The sequence below is a fragment of the Phascolarctos cinereus genome, unplaced genomic scaffold (assembly GCF_003287225.1).
Source record: "Phascolarctos cinereus isolate Bilbo 61053 unplaced genomic scaffold, phaCin_HiC Scaffold_2;HRSCAF=192, whole genome shotgun sequence".
In the NCBI taxonomy this organism is placed as follows: Eukaryota; Metazoa; Chordata; class Mammalia; order Diprotodontia; family Phascolarctidae; genus Phascolarctos; species Phascolarctos cinereus.
Window position 1 is genome coordinate 328,974,569 of NW_027555625.1, and position 17,466 is coordinate 328,992,034.

The 17,466-nt window shown below is 37.3% G+C and overlaps 1 protein-coding gene across 2 annotated transcripts in view; it reads left to right on the forward strand.

The window, feature by feature from the left end:
• CANX (calnexin) overlaps positions 1–16,782 on the forward strand; it is a 31,906-nt gene extending 15,124 nt beyond the window's left edge. For both annotated transcript variants that reach the window (XM_020998829.2, XM_078150277.1), the window contains exons 3-15: positions 166–239; positions 1,179–1,237; positions 1,837–1,978; positions 2,547–2,628; positions 3,132–3,324; positions 5,626–5,815; positions 7,520–7,633; positions 7,870–8,026; positions 9,081–9,296; positions 10,007–10,126; positions 10,360–10,489; positions 12,225–12,304; positions 13,329–16,782. In XM_020998829.2, the coding sequence (XP_020854488.1) occupies positions 166–239; positions 1,179–1,237; positions 1,837–1,978; positions 2,547–2,628; positions 3,132–3,324; positions 5,626–5,815; positions 7,520–7,633; positions 7,870–8,026; positions 9,081–9,296; positions 10,007–10,126; positions 10,360–10,489; positions 12,225–12,304; positions 13,329–13,382 (1,611 nt within the window). In that variant the 3' untranslated portion in view covers positions 13,383–16,782. The remainder of the gene's footprint in view (positions 1–165; positions 240–1,178; positions 1,238–1,836; positions 1,979–2,546; positions 2,629–3,131; positions 3,325–5,625; positions 5,816–7,519; positions 7,634–7,869; positions 8,027–9,080; positions 9,297–10,006; positions 10,127–10,359; positions 10,490–12,224; positions 12,305–13,328) is intronic.
• The last annotated feature ends 684 nt before the right edge of the window (positions 16,783–17,466 follow it).

Below are 17,466 nucleotides of genomic sequence, written 5' to 3' on the forward strand. Positions count from 1 at the left end.
AATTTTAAGAGACTAGACTAGAGACCTATTTTTAAATACCAATATTCTTTTTTTAAAAAAAAGTTTTGAGTTGGCTGGAAACAAGCAAAAAAAGGTGCCGCTTGCCCCCCAAATAGATTACTGAAGGTTCAGTATTGATTTTTCTTTTGTTATTTTTAAATTCAGGTTACCTACAAAGCCCCCGTTCCAACAGGGGAGGTTTACTTTGTTGATGCCTTCGACAAGGGAATGCTGGTCGGGTAAGCATGATTTGGGAGGAAATGTATAAAGAAGCAGATATTCTATAAATTGAAGTTAGAGTGGTGTGATATGGAATTTGGATCTTTATATATCTAAAATTTTGCAAAATAACCTGAAATTAAGATTCCCTTCAATTTATTTTGAAGTGACTATTTATCCTAGGTCTTTGTTATATTATAGTAATACATAAATAGTAGTGAACTCTGCTGATAAGGATATGAGGATTACATTATTCCTTTTAAATTTAGGATTGTATGGTTGAGAAAATATAGGTATTTATACAGGGTGTAAGTGGATATATAAGATAGATTTCCTCCCTTCCCAACATACTATCTTTGTAACATAAAAAGGAGGGAAAATTCAGTAAAACCAACCAATATATCAACTGATTCTGATAGTAATATATGTAATATTTCACTTGCTTAGCCCTCTACCTCTTCAGTAAAGAAAGACTGATACATTTTCTTGAGATCTTTGAAGCCAGGGTTGGTTGGTTCAGTCTTTCCATTGCATTGTTGTGGTCAGTGGTACTTGTACTCTTGGTTCTTCACTTTGTATCAGTTATATATCTGCCCCAAGAGTTTCTGAATTTTTAATATTTATTGCTTCTACAACAGGTTTAGAATTGCGTGTACCATAATTTGTTTATCCATTTCCTGATATATGGGAATATACTTTGTTACTACATCTTGGCTACCATGAAAATTTTTTGCTTTGAATTATTTTGGTTGGTAAGGGACCTTTAAACTCCTTAGAATACACTTCTAGCAGTGAGATTACTTGAGATAGAAAATATTTTTAAGAATGGGAATAGCAGAAATATGAATATCTGCACTTTGCTTTACCAGTAGCGTTGTTGGCATATGTAACAAAAATTATCTTCAAAGATAAACTTTCAGCTATATCTTAATGTTTGTTTGGGTTTGTTTTTACTACAGATGGGTTTTATCCAAAGCCAAGAAGGATGATACCGACGATGAGATTGCCAAATATGATGGTGAGAATTCCATCTAACTTAACAGAGTGGAAATATATGACTTAGCAAAAATAACTCCTTGCCTTTGCTTTACTGTCATTTGCAGGGCAAGTGGTGTGGGCAAAGCAGTTGATCTCTTAGGCAGTAGTTTAATCCTTACTATATTCCTGTCTTCCATGTGCAGTAATTTGAGCCTTTGTTAGTTTAAGAGCAAATTCAGAGCTTGTTTGTAGCATGTGATGTCAGCATAGAGAGTTTGTCAAACGTCTATGATCTCCCAGTAGAGTGTATTACAGCCTCATCTGTAAAATGAGACGGTTCAGAGGATTTAGAGTTGGAAGGGATTAGAATCCAGTTGTTGGTTTGACAGAAGAGGAAACTGAGATCCAGGTCATCTGACTGGCTTATCACAGACAAGTAGCTAAGGAGACATTGGTACACCCACCCCGTCCCCAACTCTAAAACCAGTCCTCTTTGCACTGCACCATTCCTGTCTCCTAAACTAGATTGGGTTAGATGAACTCTAAAATTTCCTTGTGCTTTAGATTCTGTTATTCAGAACAAATAACATATGATTAGGGAGCCCTGAAATTTCAAGCAATACATGTGTTGTTGTGCAGGTAAATGGGAAGTAGAAGAAATGAAGGAATCTAAACTTCCAGGAGATAAAGGGCTTGTATTGCTATCACGAGCCAAACATCATGCCATCTCTGCGAGGCTGAACAAGCCCTTTACATTTGACACTAAGCCTCTCATCGTTCAGTAAGTGAAAACTAGCTTGATTGAACAATGTTGCAGGTGCAGGGTGGGGAGGGCGATATTTTTAAAGTTTTGATCTGAAAGTTATACTGTTTGTAAAAATGCTCATTTTACTCTTCTGGGCTTTCCTATAAAATATAAATGGGGCTACTCTTCTCCCCAGTAGTGAGTGAATATGTGAGCTTTTCAGTCATTTCATTGTCTGATACAGAGCACTAAAATAAGTGCTTGAGTAGTATAAAAATAAGATTAATACACAGAAGAGTAAAGGATTGCTTTTTACTTTTAGAGTGGTATACTGTTAGTGTAGGAAATCCCTTTTACTGGTATAGATGAGCATCTGGTCTCTGACTTAATTTTAGTTTTCTGGGGCATTGAGTGGTTAAGCAACTAGAGATACTAAAATCTGGACTTGAACCCCCCAAGACATATATACCACAGCTGACCTTCTGTCCTCCATGCCACAATGCCTCTTCAAAATTGTTTTATTAGTGCTAAAGTTATCCCCTTTCCCCTATCAAAAAAAAAAATGAATGCTTACATAGCCTTCTGACTTTGTGTTTAAAATCAGGTATGAGGTAAATTTCCAAAATGGAATAGAATGTGGTGGTGCCTATGTGAAATTGCTTTCAAGAACCCCAGAGTTGAATCTGGTAGGTATTATTCATTTTCTGTATACAGATAAAAGAGTGTTTTTTGTTGTGTTTTTTTCCCCTCCAGAATCTCTAGGGATAGGAAATATTTTAAGTCACATGAGAATGCTTTACTTCAGAAATATTTCCAAAAAGATTTTAGAGCCATTGCCCTCTTTGACACTAGTTTTTTATGAATTAGGAGTAAAGAGATGATAACCCTCTGCTAATACAGATACTTGAGTTTTTCTGTGTCTCCCATTCTAGTTAGAATGGCTTGATAACATTTTTCTGTATACAGTTCTGATCATGTTGCCTTTTTGGGTTGGCGGTGATTTTGGAAATGTGTTTAAAGACTCCCCCGTTGGCCCTTTTGGCTTGTCCTCAGTTTACTTTACATCTTTGACTCAATAGAAATTGAGATTTAAAGAATTAAATTAGGGGAAGTTAAGGGGAAGGAGGCTAGGATAGGCACTTGAATCCTAATGTAATCCTTCATAATTCATTTGCTTTTGTCTTCAAAGGATCAGTTCCACGACAAGACCCCTTACACAATTATGTTTGGTCCAGATAAATGTGGAGAGGACTATAAGCTGCACTTCATCTTCCGGCATAAAAACCCAAAGACAGGCATTTATGAGGAGAAGCATGCTAAGAGACCAGACACAGATCTGAAGACCTACTTTACTGATAAGAAAACACATCTGTATACATTAGGTAATAGCCATGAGGCCGAGTCTAGTGGGAGTATCAGAAATTCTCTTATTTGGATGGGAGCTGCCGAACGAGAATTTAAATTTAGTAAAAGAAGTCTATATTGATGCTGTTTTTTAGAGATAAAACAAGTTTTTTTTAACTTATTAATTTATTTTGATTTATCAACAATCACTTCCACAAGCTTTTGAGTTTTAAATTTTTCTCCTCCTCCCTCCCCAAAATGGTGTGCAGATGTAGGCTATACATATACATTCCTATTAAACATATTTTCACATTAGTCATGTTATAAGGAAGAATTAGAACCAATAGGAACCACCAGAAAGAGGAAACAAAACAAAACAAAAGGAAAAAATAGCAAATAATATGCTTCAATCTGCATTCAAACTCCATAGTTCTTTCTTTGGATATATGTGGATAGCATTTTCCATCATGAGACCTTTGGAGAGGTCTTAGATCCTTGCATCGCTGAGAAGAGCTAAGTCTATCAAAGTTAGTCATTATACAACATGGCTGTTAGTGTGTACATCATTCTCCTGGTTCTGCTTACTTCAGTCACCATTAGTCCATACAAGTCTTTCCAGGTTTTTCTGAAGTCTGTCTGCTCATCATTTCTTATAGCACAACAGTATTCCATTCCATTCATATACCACAACTTGTTCAGCCATTCCCCAGTTGATAGGCATCCTCTCAATTTCCAATTCTTGGCCACCACAAAAAGAGCTGCTATAAATATTTTTGTACATGTGGGTCCCTTCCCATTTTTATGATCTTTTTGGGATACAAACCTAGTTGGTGGTATTGGTAGGTCAAAAGGGTATGCACATTTTTATAGCCCTGTGGGCATAAGTTCCAAATTGTTCTTCAGAATGGTTGAATCAATTCATAACTCCACCAACAATGTATTAATGTTCCAATTTTCCCACATCTTCTCCAACATTTATCATTTTCTGGTTTTGTTATGTTAGCCAATCTGATAGGTGTGATGTGGTATCTCAGAGTTGTTTTGATTTGCATTTCTCTAATCAATAGTGATTTAGAGCATGACTATAGATGGCTTAAATTTCTTCATCTGAGAACTGCCCGTTCATATCCTTTGACCATTTATCAGTTAGGGAATGACTTGTATTCTTGTAAATTTGACTTAATTCTCTATATATTTTAGAAATGAGAACCTTATTGGAGACACTGGTTGTAAAAATTCCCAGTTTTTTACTTCCTTCGTGATCTTGGTTGCATTGGCTTTGTGCAAAAACTTTTCCATTTAATGTAATCAAAATTACCCATTTTGCATTTCATAATGTTCTCTGTCTCCTGTTTGGTCGTGAACAGTTGTCGTTTTTTAGCACTGAAAGTTCAAAATGGCAAGTTCAGATAAGATATGTTTGAATATTTTAAGAGCAAAATTCTTGTCCCAAAGCAAATGTTTTACAGAGGAATATATCTAGCAAAGAGAGCACTGGATGACCTCTCTTAATTCCTTTGTTGTTGTTCAGTAGTCTTTTTCAATCATGTACGACTCTTTTGTAACCCCATTTGGGGTTTTCTTCCAAAGATACTGGAGGGATTTGCCATTTCCTTCTCCATCTCATTTTACAGACAAAGAGCTGAGGCAGACAGGGTTAAGTGATTTGCCTACAGTCACTCAGCTAGCAAGTATCTGAGGCCTGATTTGAACTCAGGAAGATGACTCTTCCCAACTCTAACCTGGCACTCTATCCACTTTGCCACCTAGCTTCCCCATCTTAATTCTTAATTGATCTTAAGTCTTTAGACTTACCTTGTTTCTCTTAGTTTTTGTTTTCTTTGTTGCCCAAATGATGTTATGGTAAATTGAATGGGGTTATTTAAGGGATGGAAATATGCATGTGTAGAGTATATAATTTTCTCATTGTTTTGAAACTGATTATTTTTTTCATTACTTAATTTAAAATTAAGAAGATGAGTGATGGCAGTCAAAACTTAGATACCTTTCCCCTCTAGAGCGAAATTGACTTAAAAGTTCTTTGTTCTCATGAGGAATAACAGTTTGTGCTATGTCAATGGTGTGAGTGAGGTAGAATATAAGCCATCCTCCATTGTCCCTTTAGATCTTACTTTGGGTAAACACTTGTGAATGAATGGTCTTTTGATCGGGTCTTGCACAGAATATAAATGTTTAATAAATGCTTGGGTGATAAAGCTCTTCTGTATTAGTAGGGAACTAGTAGCAATAAGTACTATTATATTTTGGGCAGTGTGTGGAACAGTGTTAGGCAAAATTCTTCTTGCTCTGTAATATTTTTCTGTAATTTTTTTTCATAGTCTTGAATCCAGATAATAGCTTTGAAATATTAGTTGATCAAACAGTTGTGAATAGTGGAAACCTGCTGAATGATATGACTCCTCCTGTGAATCCTCCCCGGGAAATTGAGGACCCAAATGACCAGAAGCCTGAGGACTGGGATGAGAGGCCCAAGATACCAGATCCTGATGCTGTCAAACCAGATGACTGGTGAGTTAGGGCTGAGTGACTTGAAGAGCTTTTTTACTACTAGGGTAATCAGTCTTAATTATAGTAAATACTTGAATATAGAATGGGAGCTGTTGTTATGAAATTTGGCTTTTAAAAAAAAATATTCTGTGGTTGGAATTTATCTTTAAGAACTCTTAGACATCTCCATTTTGCACATTGGGAAACTGGCTCCCAGAAAGACAAAGTTGTTGAAGGTCACTTAGCTTGGTTCAGTAGCAAAGTAGGAATAGACCCCAAGTCTCTTAATATAAAACATTTTTTCTGCTGTACCAGGGCTGGTTCATGTTTATATTAAATAATTCAAGTGTAAAACAATACAGGAACAATTGTAAACCACCTGCTTTTAGTATTGATTTAATTACTTTTTTTTTAAGTTTCTAATTTTTGGTAAGTGGCCAAATGATTTCTATCTTACTGGCTTTGGAATTATTTTAGAAAAACTAAATAAAGCTAGATTACAGCAGTAAAGTTTTTTTTTAATCTGTTCTGATTAACTTTATAAAGAATGTGGGTGTATATATGTGTGTGTGTGTATACACACACATTTATATACTCAGTCTTTTGGGTCATTTAACAAATATTAATTTGTGATGTTCAGGGTACTCTTCTAGGTGCCTCAGGATATACAAAAATGCAAAAAAGGATTTATTCTCTAAAAGAAGATACATTAAGGAGAAGGGCAATATGATAATCAAGTTATAGCCACTTACAAGTGATTTCTGTGTGCCAACATGTGTACACACATTAAATATAGTTCATATAAATACAAGGCTGCTGAGGAATGAGCAGAGTACTTGAATTTGACAGGATCAGGAAAGGTTCCAGGTAAAGGTAGTGCTTGAATTAAATCCTGAAGGAAGTTAGGTATTCTATGAGGACAGAGAACTTTGTAGGCGTGGGGGAGTAGTGTATGAAGGACAGACAGAAAGGCAGTTTGGTTAGTTTGTAATAAGCAGGGTAATACATATAGTGAGAGTGAAAAGATAAATTTGGGCCAGATGGTGAAGGGCTTTAAAAGGCCAAACAGAAGCCATAGGGTGTCAGTGGAATTTTTGAGTTAGTGACATGGTCAGATGCATACTGTGGGAAAGTTGCTTTGGGAGCTGTGTGAAGGATTGGATTAAGAAGAGATTTGAATCAGGGAGACCAGCAAGGATACTATTGAAATAGACCAAACAAGATGAGGTGAAGGCCTAAAAACTAAGGTGGTGTCTCTGTACACAAATAAGTATAATACAAATGTACTGGGGGGGAGTATCAGGATAAAGCATTCTTAAGAAAATTTGAGTAGGAGTGCTTTGAGTAAGCCAGGAAGGGGCCAGGGCAGAATAGCTTACACAGAACACCTGGTTCTCTCCCTGTCATATTCTTTCCATGACCTTGAGTAGAACTATAAAAAGCTGCTTGGTGTCCTGGAGGGAATGCTGAGTTTAGAATCAAGAAAGCTGGATTCAAATCCTGCCTCAGTAACTTAATTGTGGGCCAGTCACTTAACCTCTCAGTGTCTTGGTCAGCTTCCTCATCTTTAAAATGAAGATAATAATACTTCTACTGCCTTATTTAGGGGGTTGTGAAGAAAATGCTTTACAAACCTTACATAAATAGTACCAGTAGGTTTGGTAAAGCATGGCGATATAATCATTATTAAGTAACCTTATTATGTGTTTCCCCCTGGCTCTTAAGGGATGAGTCTGCTCCTGCTAAGATTCCAGATGAGGATGCTACAAAACCTGAAGGCTGGTTGGATGATGAGCCTGAATATGTATCTGATCCAGATGCAGAAAAGCCAGAGGACTGGTAGGTCTAAACCTCTCTCCCTGTCTCCCACCCCATCCTTCTTTTTTTTTGGTTAAAGAATTCTTTAACCAAAAACTGGGATTAAGGACCTGTCATCAGCAGAATATTTTTAAACTATTGAAATAACGCAGCACTATGAAGCTGGGTTATTTTTAAACAGTATCTTAGGGAAAAGCAATGAATGAATATTCTGTATGTAGCGAAATATATTTAAAATCCTAAAATTTTATCTCTAGGGATGAAGATATGGATGGAGAGTGGGAAGCTCCCCAAATTGCGAACCCAAAATGTGAGTCAGCCCCTGGTTGTGGTGTCTGGCAAAGACCTACCATTGACAATCCCAATTACAAAGGCAAATGGAAAGCACCTATGATTGACAATCCTAACTACCAGGTTCGTGTCTGATGTTGGTTTGATCTCTTGACTCTTTGGGGACTTTGAGCATGGTCATTTTGTTGAGAAGGTGGCTGCCTGATGTCTTTCATTGATTCTGAAAGTATTAGAAGTTCAAATTGAAACAAAATTTTATGTTAATGCAGAGATAGTTGAGTGGTTCTAATTGTTATCAGCTTAGATAATGGAGACTGTAAATGATGTCTCTTTATAATTTACAGTTTACGGATTTGTCCCTTTTTCCCCCTTTGAAACCAGAACCTCTGGTTTAGAAATGCTACCACCAGGTGGCAGTGGTGCCTCGGTCCTGTAGCTAAGCTCTGGGCAAGGAATCTGGAGATCTGGGCTCTTGTTCTAGCTAGTCATGTATTCATGGACAAGTGATATGACCCCCTAGTCTTTGTTTTTCTTTTGTACTTAAAAATTAGGGAGGTGCTACCCCAGCATACATCATAGGGTCAGCTGAGGATCAGATGAGGCTATGTATGAAGTTGCTTTAAATTATTTAAAAATTAACTTCTGTTAAAACAACTGAACTTAATATTATCAGATAATAGATTAAAGAGATGTATAGCTTTTGAGCAGCTTTTAAGGGATATTCTGATGTAATGGATAGGATCTGAAATTAAGAGTAATACCTTGACTTCTACTTTGGGGCATAGACTTATGGTATGACGTTTTATCATTCAAACTACAGAATGTAGGTATTTCCGTTTGAGAGATGGACAATTATGTAGGTGTTGAATGTTAAATTTTTCTGTTTTTTAACTTATTCTAAGATATGTTTCAAGTGATTTGAATCTGGGTAGAAGAAAAAAATAGACTGAAATCCATTATCTCCTAACCTAATGGTTTCTGTTCTAGTGATCTTAAATGCAATTTCTCTCCAGAAATTCTTTATAAATTCATTTGCTTCTTTTTTAGAAATATTTAAAATTTTTGTTTTCATGATGAGAGATGGTTTGCAGTTATATACATGTGCCTTGGTTATTTTTATAATGAGAATAAAGAGAAGATCTTGCTTTCGTTTATTTCCTTGCTATTTTCTTTATAGGGAATCTGGAAACCCAGGAAGATTCCAAATCCAGATTTCTTTGAAGATCTAGAGCCATTTAAAATGACTCCTTTCAGTGCTGTGGGTCTGGAGCTGTGGTCTATGACATCAGACATCTTTTTCGACAACTTTATTATTTGTGCAGACCGAGGAGTTGCAGATGATTGGGCCAATGATGGCTGGGGTCTGAAGAAAGCTGCTGATGGGGCTGCAGAGGTTGGTGAATGTGCTTCTGAGGAAACACAAGAATTCATGAAAGGTTGTCTGGTTCACTCACCAAATTATTCAAAGGGACTAGAAAATTTGAGCCTCACTGTCCTGTGCACAAAAGTGCAGATTCCAAAAGAGAAGGGAAATGAAAGCAAATTGAACTGGATCTTCTAGGACTTAAGGCTCAATTTTAGACCTTTCATTAACCAAACTGATGTAATAATTGCTTTTTGATTGTCCCATCTTTGTGAATTACACTTTGAAAAGTCAGAAGCTTCAGTTGCACACTGGCTTCTTTTAATAGAGACTTTTAAAGAGTGTAGACATTGTAAAATTAGAGCAGGAGAACTGGGTGAACTTCTCAATCAACAAGCACATGTTAAGAACCTATGTGCTGTGCAATATGCTTAGTGCCTAGGATATAAAGCCCTGCCCTCAGATTATTTTGAGAAACAAAAAATGTTTTAAAAAAATAAAGGAAATGTACACGGTGGTTTGGGGAAGGATGGCTGGCACAGGCAGTGGGGGATCAGAAAAGGCTTTAATAGAAGGTGGTGCTTGAGCTGAGTCTTGAAAGACCTAAGGAATGCTTTGAGATAGAGGTGAGGACAGTTAATCCCAAGAAGGGGGAAAAACTAGTGAAAACCATATTAGCTAGGTTGTAGAGTATGATTGTAGCAAAAATTTTAATCGAATGCCCTCTACTTGTATTTCAGCCTGGTGTCATGGGGCAGATGCTTGAAGCAGCTGAGGAACGTCCATGGCTTTGGGTGGTCTATATCCTTACTGTGGCCTTGCCATTGTTCCTTGTGATCCTCTTCTGCTGTTCTGGAAAGGTATGGGTTTCTTTGGAGAAATTTATTTGGAAAGACATTAGCTTTGGTGACTTACTTAAAAGATAAAAGCAGGGTTCTCCTGAAAAACTTACAAGAAATAACAAAGCCAAAAGGGCTCTATAGTCTGGCTCACCAATTCAGAAGTACCTTTCTAATTTAAATTGTTTTGTCCTAGTAATGCACTGGAAATGTGTAAACCCTCAGCCAATTTTGTGAGGATTTTATTGTTTCAGAAACAGCCCAGTGCTGCAGAGTATAAGAAGACTGATGCTCCTCAACCAGATGTGAAGGAAGAGGAGGAGGAGGAGAAAGAGGAGGAAAAGGAGAAGAGAGATGAAGAAGAAGAAACTGAAGAGAAAATTGGTGAGGACTCATTAAGTATTTCAGATCTGTAGTGCTGAGTAGTATCTATTTAAACTCAGGATTCAAAGGCTGATAAATGCCAAATGATTTGATTTTGCCGAAAGTTTTTGCTCATAACTCCCTATGATTTCCCTTCAGCATGTCTAAAACCAAACTTACTCTTTCCCTCTAAACCTATTCCTGCTTTTGCTATTAGTCTGTGGCATTAATCAAGCCTTTAAAATTTTAAAAATATTTTTATTGTTATTTTGATACTCATTTTTATAGAATTTGATTCCCAAATTCTCTTTCCCACCCCTCTCTTCTCCTTGAAAAGGCAAGCAATATATTGATTATATGTGTGTGGTCATGCAAACATTTCCATATTGGCCATGCTGCAAAAGAAAACACACACACATACACACACACACACACACACAGAGAAAGTGTAAAGTATGCTTCAGTCTACACTGGAGTTCATTTCTCAAGTCCTTTGGGATTGTTGTGGATCATTGTACTTGATCAGAATAGTTGTCATTATCCATACTTCATAATTGTACAAAATTGCTGCTACTGTGTACAGTGTTCTCCTGGTTCTGCTCATTTCATTTTGTATCCATTCCTGTAAGTCTTCTCAGGTGTTTTTGGAATCATTTCTTATGGCATCAAACTTTTGACTTTTTTATCTTACTCATCCAGTTCTATCAATTATACTTCCATAATAGCTCTCCGCTGTACCCTCTATTCCAGATGTAACCCCTTTAATACAGGCTCTCATTATTCCCTGCCTGAACTACAGTAGTAAACTTCTTAGGCTTTCTTTTCTGCCCTTGAAATTGCTGCTAGATTAATTTCCCTTTATTTTGATTTATCAACAATCACTTCCATAAGCTTTTGACTTTTAAATTTTTCTCTCCCTCCCCAAGACGCAATCTGATATAGGCCGTACACATCATTCCTATTAAACATATTTTCAAGAAGAATTAGAACCAATAGGAGGAACCGTAAGAAAGAGGAAACAAAACAAAATGGAAGGGAAGAAAAGCAAATGTATACTTTGATCTGCATTTAAACTCCATAGTTCTTTCTTTGGATGTGGATAGCATTTTCCTCATGAGACTTTCGGAGATGTCTTAGATCTTTGCATTGCTGAGAAGGGTTAAGTCTGTCAAAGTTGTTGTCTCACAACGTGGCTGTTACTGTGTACAATGTTCTCCTGGTTCCGCTCACTTCACTCAGCATCAGTCCATACAAGTCTTTCTAAGTTTTTCTGAAGTCTGCCTGCTAGATTAATTTTCTTTATGAATAAATCTCCCTCCTGCTCAAAAGTCTTCTGTGGTTTCCTGTTGTCTACCAGATAGCATTTCTGGTCTTTTACAATCTGGTTACCACTCTCCCTTTTTGTCCTTGTCTTATTGCTCACCTCCATGACTTTGTTTATGTTCTCCCTCCCTGTTGAATGTTTGTCCTTTGAGTCTTAAAACTCAAATGCCAACGTTCCTGACATCTCTTCACCCCACCTCCCTTTATTCTACATCTCTCTAATGCTTTTGCCGTGTAATGTCATTGTATTTGTTTTATCTCAACCCTCTCAAGCTGTATGCTCCATGGAGGCAGGGACTGTGTGAAATTTTAACTTTTTATATCCTTCCAAACACCTGGCACAGGGCAGAGTCTTATAGCAAAGCACTGGTGTAATGTTTACTGATTTGTTTTATTTAGAAGGTTTTCTTAATTTCTTTAACTTCTCTCATAGAAGAGAAGCAAAAAAGTGATGCTGAAGAGGATGCAGGTACTGTTAGTCAAGAGGATGAAGATAGAAAACCTAAAGCAGAGGTAAGGAAAGGCCAGTTTGGAGGTGTAACAAGAGTTTTCATTTCTTTAAATTCATATTAAAACAATTACAGTTGTATCATAAGTTGCACTTAGAGACTTGAATTCTGCAGATTATACATATACTAGGCTGGTCATGGAAGGAATCACGTTTTATTTGTTTTGAGATTGTGCAGCTACAGTACAAATACCAAAATCAGTTTTCCACAATAAATGGTATGAAAGATAAATTCTTCAGTTTTCTTAACATTTTAAAGAGTTGCCCTAATGCAAAATTAAAAATTTCATGCCTTTCCATCTAAACTCCTTAGTCTGAAATTCTGGCCGATGTCATCATCACTACAGTCTTTCACTACTGCCTAACACAGATAAATCCAGTCCTACAGATGTTTCATTGTCCTGGGTGTCCCATAAGCACTCCTGCTTTTATACCTTTGTTTATAGCTAATGCCTCTCCTTGAACTTGTCCAAATCCTACCCTTATGTCAAAGCCCAGCTGAACTCTCATCTTTTCCATGAAACCCTCACTGATTAGTGTTTTTTTTTCCTTAAACTTCTAGTTTTTCATTGTCTGGCATTTGGCATGTGAAGCCCTTGTATTGCCTTTTTCATTTTATACTTCATTGGTCCCAGATGTCCACCAAAATGCTATATGATGGAGAGTGCAATCTGGCATAGGATCTAGGAATCTGGAAAGGTTTTGTTCAAGCATGGACCCAGTGGACTACTACTAGTATTAGTCCCAATGTAAGCACCCATAAATACATACGAGTATTCATCATAAAAACTGGTGGTTGACAGAAGTCTTTCAGATCACAATCACTCACCTTTTAGCTTTTGTTAAAGTTAGACTTTTGAGGAAAGTGTGTCTTGTATTCAGTTTGTTATATGGCCCGTCTTAACTAGATTGTATGACCCTCAAGGGTAGCACCTATGTCTTAGCCATATAAGCACTCTAACAAGCATTTCAGTAAGTGTTTGTTGATGATATGATGGATTTCTTAATGAAATTCTTTTCAACCAACAGGAAGATGAAGTTTTGAACAGATCACCCAGAAACAGAAAGCCACGAAGAGATTGAAAGAATTTAAGAACTTGATCTGTGATTCCCTTTTTCCCCTACCCTCGATGTGATCCTAGGAGAGGACCTGGGACACACCTTATATGTTGAAACCCAGAAAAACCTCAAGACTTCACTATCAACAGATTCCAGTCAAATACTATCCAATGAAAATTTGAGCATCTAGCAGTAATTAATAATTGCAATTGTGATAAAAAGAACACCATTCCTGTAGAAAGAAAGCAATTAATGTATGGGCTATGGATTATGGATGTAACATGAAGCAACTAACCTGTTGGGGTTTTTTTGGTTTTTGTTTTTTTGTGTTTTTTTTGGTTTTAAAACACTTTTAAAAAATAGAATGTTAGAGTATTGCCAATCTTCAAGAACCTTGGCTTAATTTAATGTATTAATCTATCCATGGAAAAATAACAGCGAAGTTTAGAAAATGCTAGGTGATGAATTGCAGTTTTTATAACATAGGTTTGTTTTTTTTTTTATAAACTTCGATATTCCAAAACATTGAAGTGTCTATGTCCCTTAAAATTGATAATCATGTTTAAAGTGAAGTCATTTGTGTGGATAACATTGATTACTCTCTCCCACTCCTACCTCTTCTGGAGATTTGAGATTGGGGGAGAATTCCAGACCCTAATAGATACTGTTTGATTAAGCTGTATTAAAAACAGAGCTACAAAAAAGGCCCTTCTTTTTCCACTCTATTGGAAGGAGCATGATTAGGCCACAATATGTGTGTGTTGTGTTGCCTTTGGTTACTGCTAAGTTCCCAGTATTCCATAGTTAGCACTGAGAATAAATAGGTGGGGAGACTTACCATTGGTACTTAGGCATTCAGGCTTCCCAGGCTGGTTGTCTGGGCTCTAACCTTATGTGATTTCTCTAGACTTTGAGCACTACTCATTGGGGCTGTCAGGGGGTGTGCAAGTGTGTATGTGTGGGGACTTAACAATTTCTCCTTCCACTCTGTTGATATTGTTTTCCCCATCCCAGGCTTTTCCCTGCTGCTATGCAGTTTCTTCAGAGTGCAGCTTGCCCTCCATTGCTGGAAATGATTATATGCTCAGCACAGTGTTAAACTTGAGTGGTCATATACATATATATATATAGGGTTTTAAAAAAAAAAGACCCAAATGTCTTCAGTGTCCAAATACAGCATAGAGCATAGTCCTTCATTATTCCATTTATGTCTTTAGAGATTATAGTGGTCAGAACAGACAAGCGGATTCAGATTTGATTCAAACTGAATGCAGTTGTTCAAAATGTTGGGCTTAACAATGGAGTTGTGTGGGGCTTGTAGCATGAGCTTACCTGGCATACATAACTGTTGAAATTTTTCAAATCTTTATTTGCCCTTCATTTAATAATTGCATCCTTAAAGTACACTGAATGTAGGGGATTCCAATTCAAACAAAAAGATTGCTAAGTGGCATAGTGTGTTGCTGGTTTTAGGTCTTGGGGGAGGTGGGGAAATTAAAATGCAGGTGGGGGTTGTCTGAGCATTTGCTTCAAAGAGTTAGTGCTTTGTAATGACGTCACACTCTACCGAAATTTATTGGGAGCTGGATGTTGATATTTTAGCTCTATTTGTTTAGAATAGCTTGAAACAAACTGATTCACTGTCCTTGCACTGAATATGTAAACACTCCACAGTGTTCTTATTGGGAACAGCATGAGGTGATAACTAGAATTCTCAAAAAGGAATTGTGGTGTCAGTTTATTTTGTAGACTACTCCATGACTGGCACCTTTCTTTAAAGGTTGAGAGGCAACAGGTGGAGGAGTAGAGAATATTTTTTCTGCCTGTTCAGTGCTATCTCCTTTCATGTTATCTTGCTAGGTCAAAGTGGCCATAATGTAGCAATGAAGTCCAGTACAAATAAACCTTTGTTTAGTAAGGGCCTGAAAGCATGTTTACAGGTATCTACTTGAAGCAAAAGTATGGGACCATTGCGCTTCCAACTGTACCTTCAGAACATATTATGTGCTTCTCGTTGAGTTTTGGTGATTTTCTTCTGCCTGGGCTATGGAAACTTAAGCTGACCCTGCATTTTCTTGATTCTTCAAAATAGGCATTTTCATGCACCCTACATGATCAGGCTATTTTCAGGACTTGTCCCATAGACTCCGTATATTGCCTAACACAAGTGTTTTTACGAACAGGGGCTCTTCCTGGTTCACTCTCTCCTTCCCTAGTGTAAGGTGAGGCCTCCCACTTCAGTGTCTGACAGCTTTGTCGTGGATGACCAGCAGCTCAACAAGAGGCAACAATGTTTAGTTATTTTACACTCCAGTTGTCTGGTTCATTAATGTGCAAGTTCCTGTCCTCCAACACATGTGCTCCTCAGTTTCTCCCATTCACAGAAAAAGTGCTATTTTCCATTTGTCAAGCTACTCAGTGGTGTTGCATTAAAGCTACATGTTAATCTCTTCTGCTTTTGACTAAGCTTCTTTACCTTCGTTGTGCATGTTTTCTCTTTCAGTGTGCACTACTTTGATTTTTGAGGGGGAAACGGTGTTTAAAGTCAGGCTTCCCCTTAACTTCCAACACATTGTGGGAAAGTTAATATAGATCTTGACTCGACAGAAAGTATTAGGAACTGTCTTAGGAAAGTTTTGATTTTTATAGAATTAGAATTTGGGTTCAGGAAAGGAAGCTGGGAGCCTGAACAGCAAAACAAAGATAAACATGCTTGTTTGGTATTGTTGGTTAGATCATAGATTGAAAGAATTTTCAGCTGTTAATTTGTTAGGTGGTAAGGATTTGGGGGGGGGCCAATGATGATTGTTCTCAAAAAGTAACCATTGTTACTCCAAACCAGATACTAGACTTCAGTTTTGATTTCTGATATTAGGAGTACTTTTGAAAACTATGCCAAAAGGAAGCTTTTCTATGAATAGAGGAGTTTTTTATGTTGCTGTGCTAAAGGGGGGTGTATATAGGTGCAGCAAAATTGATGCTCATTACTGGCTCATATTTGGTTTTATCTTTAAAATGGAGGAAGTAGAGAACATTTCCAACAAATAGGAAATCTGCCCTGAGAGATGTATGGTGACCTTAGGAAGAAAGCTTGGAGAAGAGGGTTGGTGTTACTGATAAAGGTGGTGGTCATGCAACATATGTTCTTTCTTATGCCTCCACTTAAGGGCAGTAAATAGGGTGCTCCTAGCCAGTGACTTTTATTTTATTTTACTTGATTTGGGCCCATCCAGTCTCTAAAGCCAGTATTGCCTCCATAAGTCCACGAGAGCAGTTTCCTTGTATTGCTAAATAGGAACTGTTCTCTCAGCAACCACTCCCGTGTCTGTTGTGGAAGGATAATTATAGATGCAATATGCATATATAAATATATTGGATAAGTTATAATGTAACAGTTTACTCTAATAAAGAAAATTAAAATCTGTTCAGCTTTTCCCTTTTTATTTCGAATCGGCACCAGACCTGAGCAATGGGGGCGTGCCTAATGACCCAAGAAAGGCACTAGCCTTAAGAGGCAGAGAAACAAGTTTTTAGTTTTACAGGAATAAATTCTCTGTCTCACAATTTAGTGTGAGGTAATCTTGTACCCCTAAGCTATAATGATTGACATTCCTTTTGTTTCTGCATAGAAGCAGCAGTTTTCTGCTTATTCCGCATCTCTCTCTAGTCTGCTCCTGTACGTGAAGGGGGTGTATGTCTCCACAATCGCCCCTCTCTGTACCTGGTTTGGGGTTTTGAAAGGCACAAAAATCTCCATTGCGTATTCATCTAATTAGGAAGTGCAAACCTACCAGCATTTGCAATTTGATTGCTGAAGCTTAAGCATTTATAGGCTTAGTATATTGTCATTTGATTAGAAAAAATAATGGTTTCCAGAGGAGTTAAATGGGCTTCCTTTTTTTCCCCCTTTTTTTCCTGGGTTTGCCCCCAGCAATACCAGGCATACTGTTGATATATTTATTCTTGCGTGGGACTGTTTGATACGTAACAATGGTGTTCTCCAGTCCCAGGAAAAGCGCCGAAAGAAAACGGCTGGAAGTGAACTGTACATCGGATTCAAGCAGCTAACCCTGGGCCTAGTGGGCCCCTGGAAATTGGCATTAGCAGA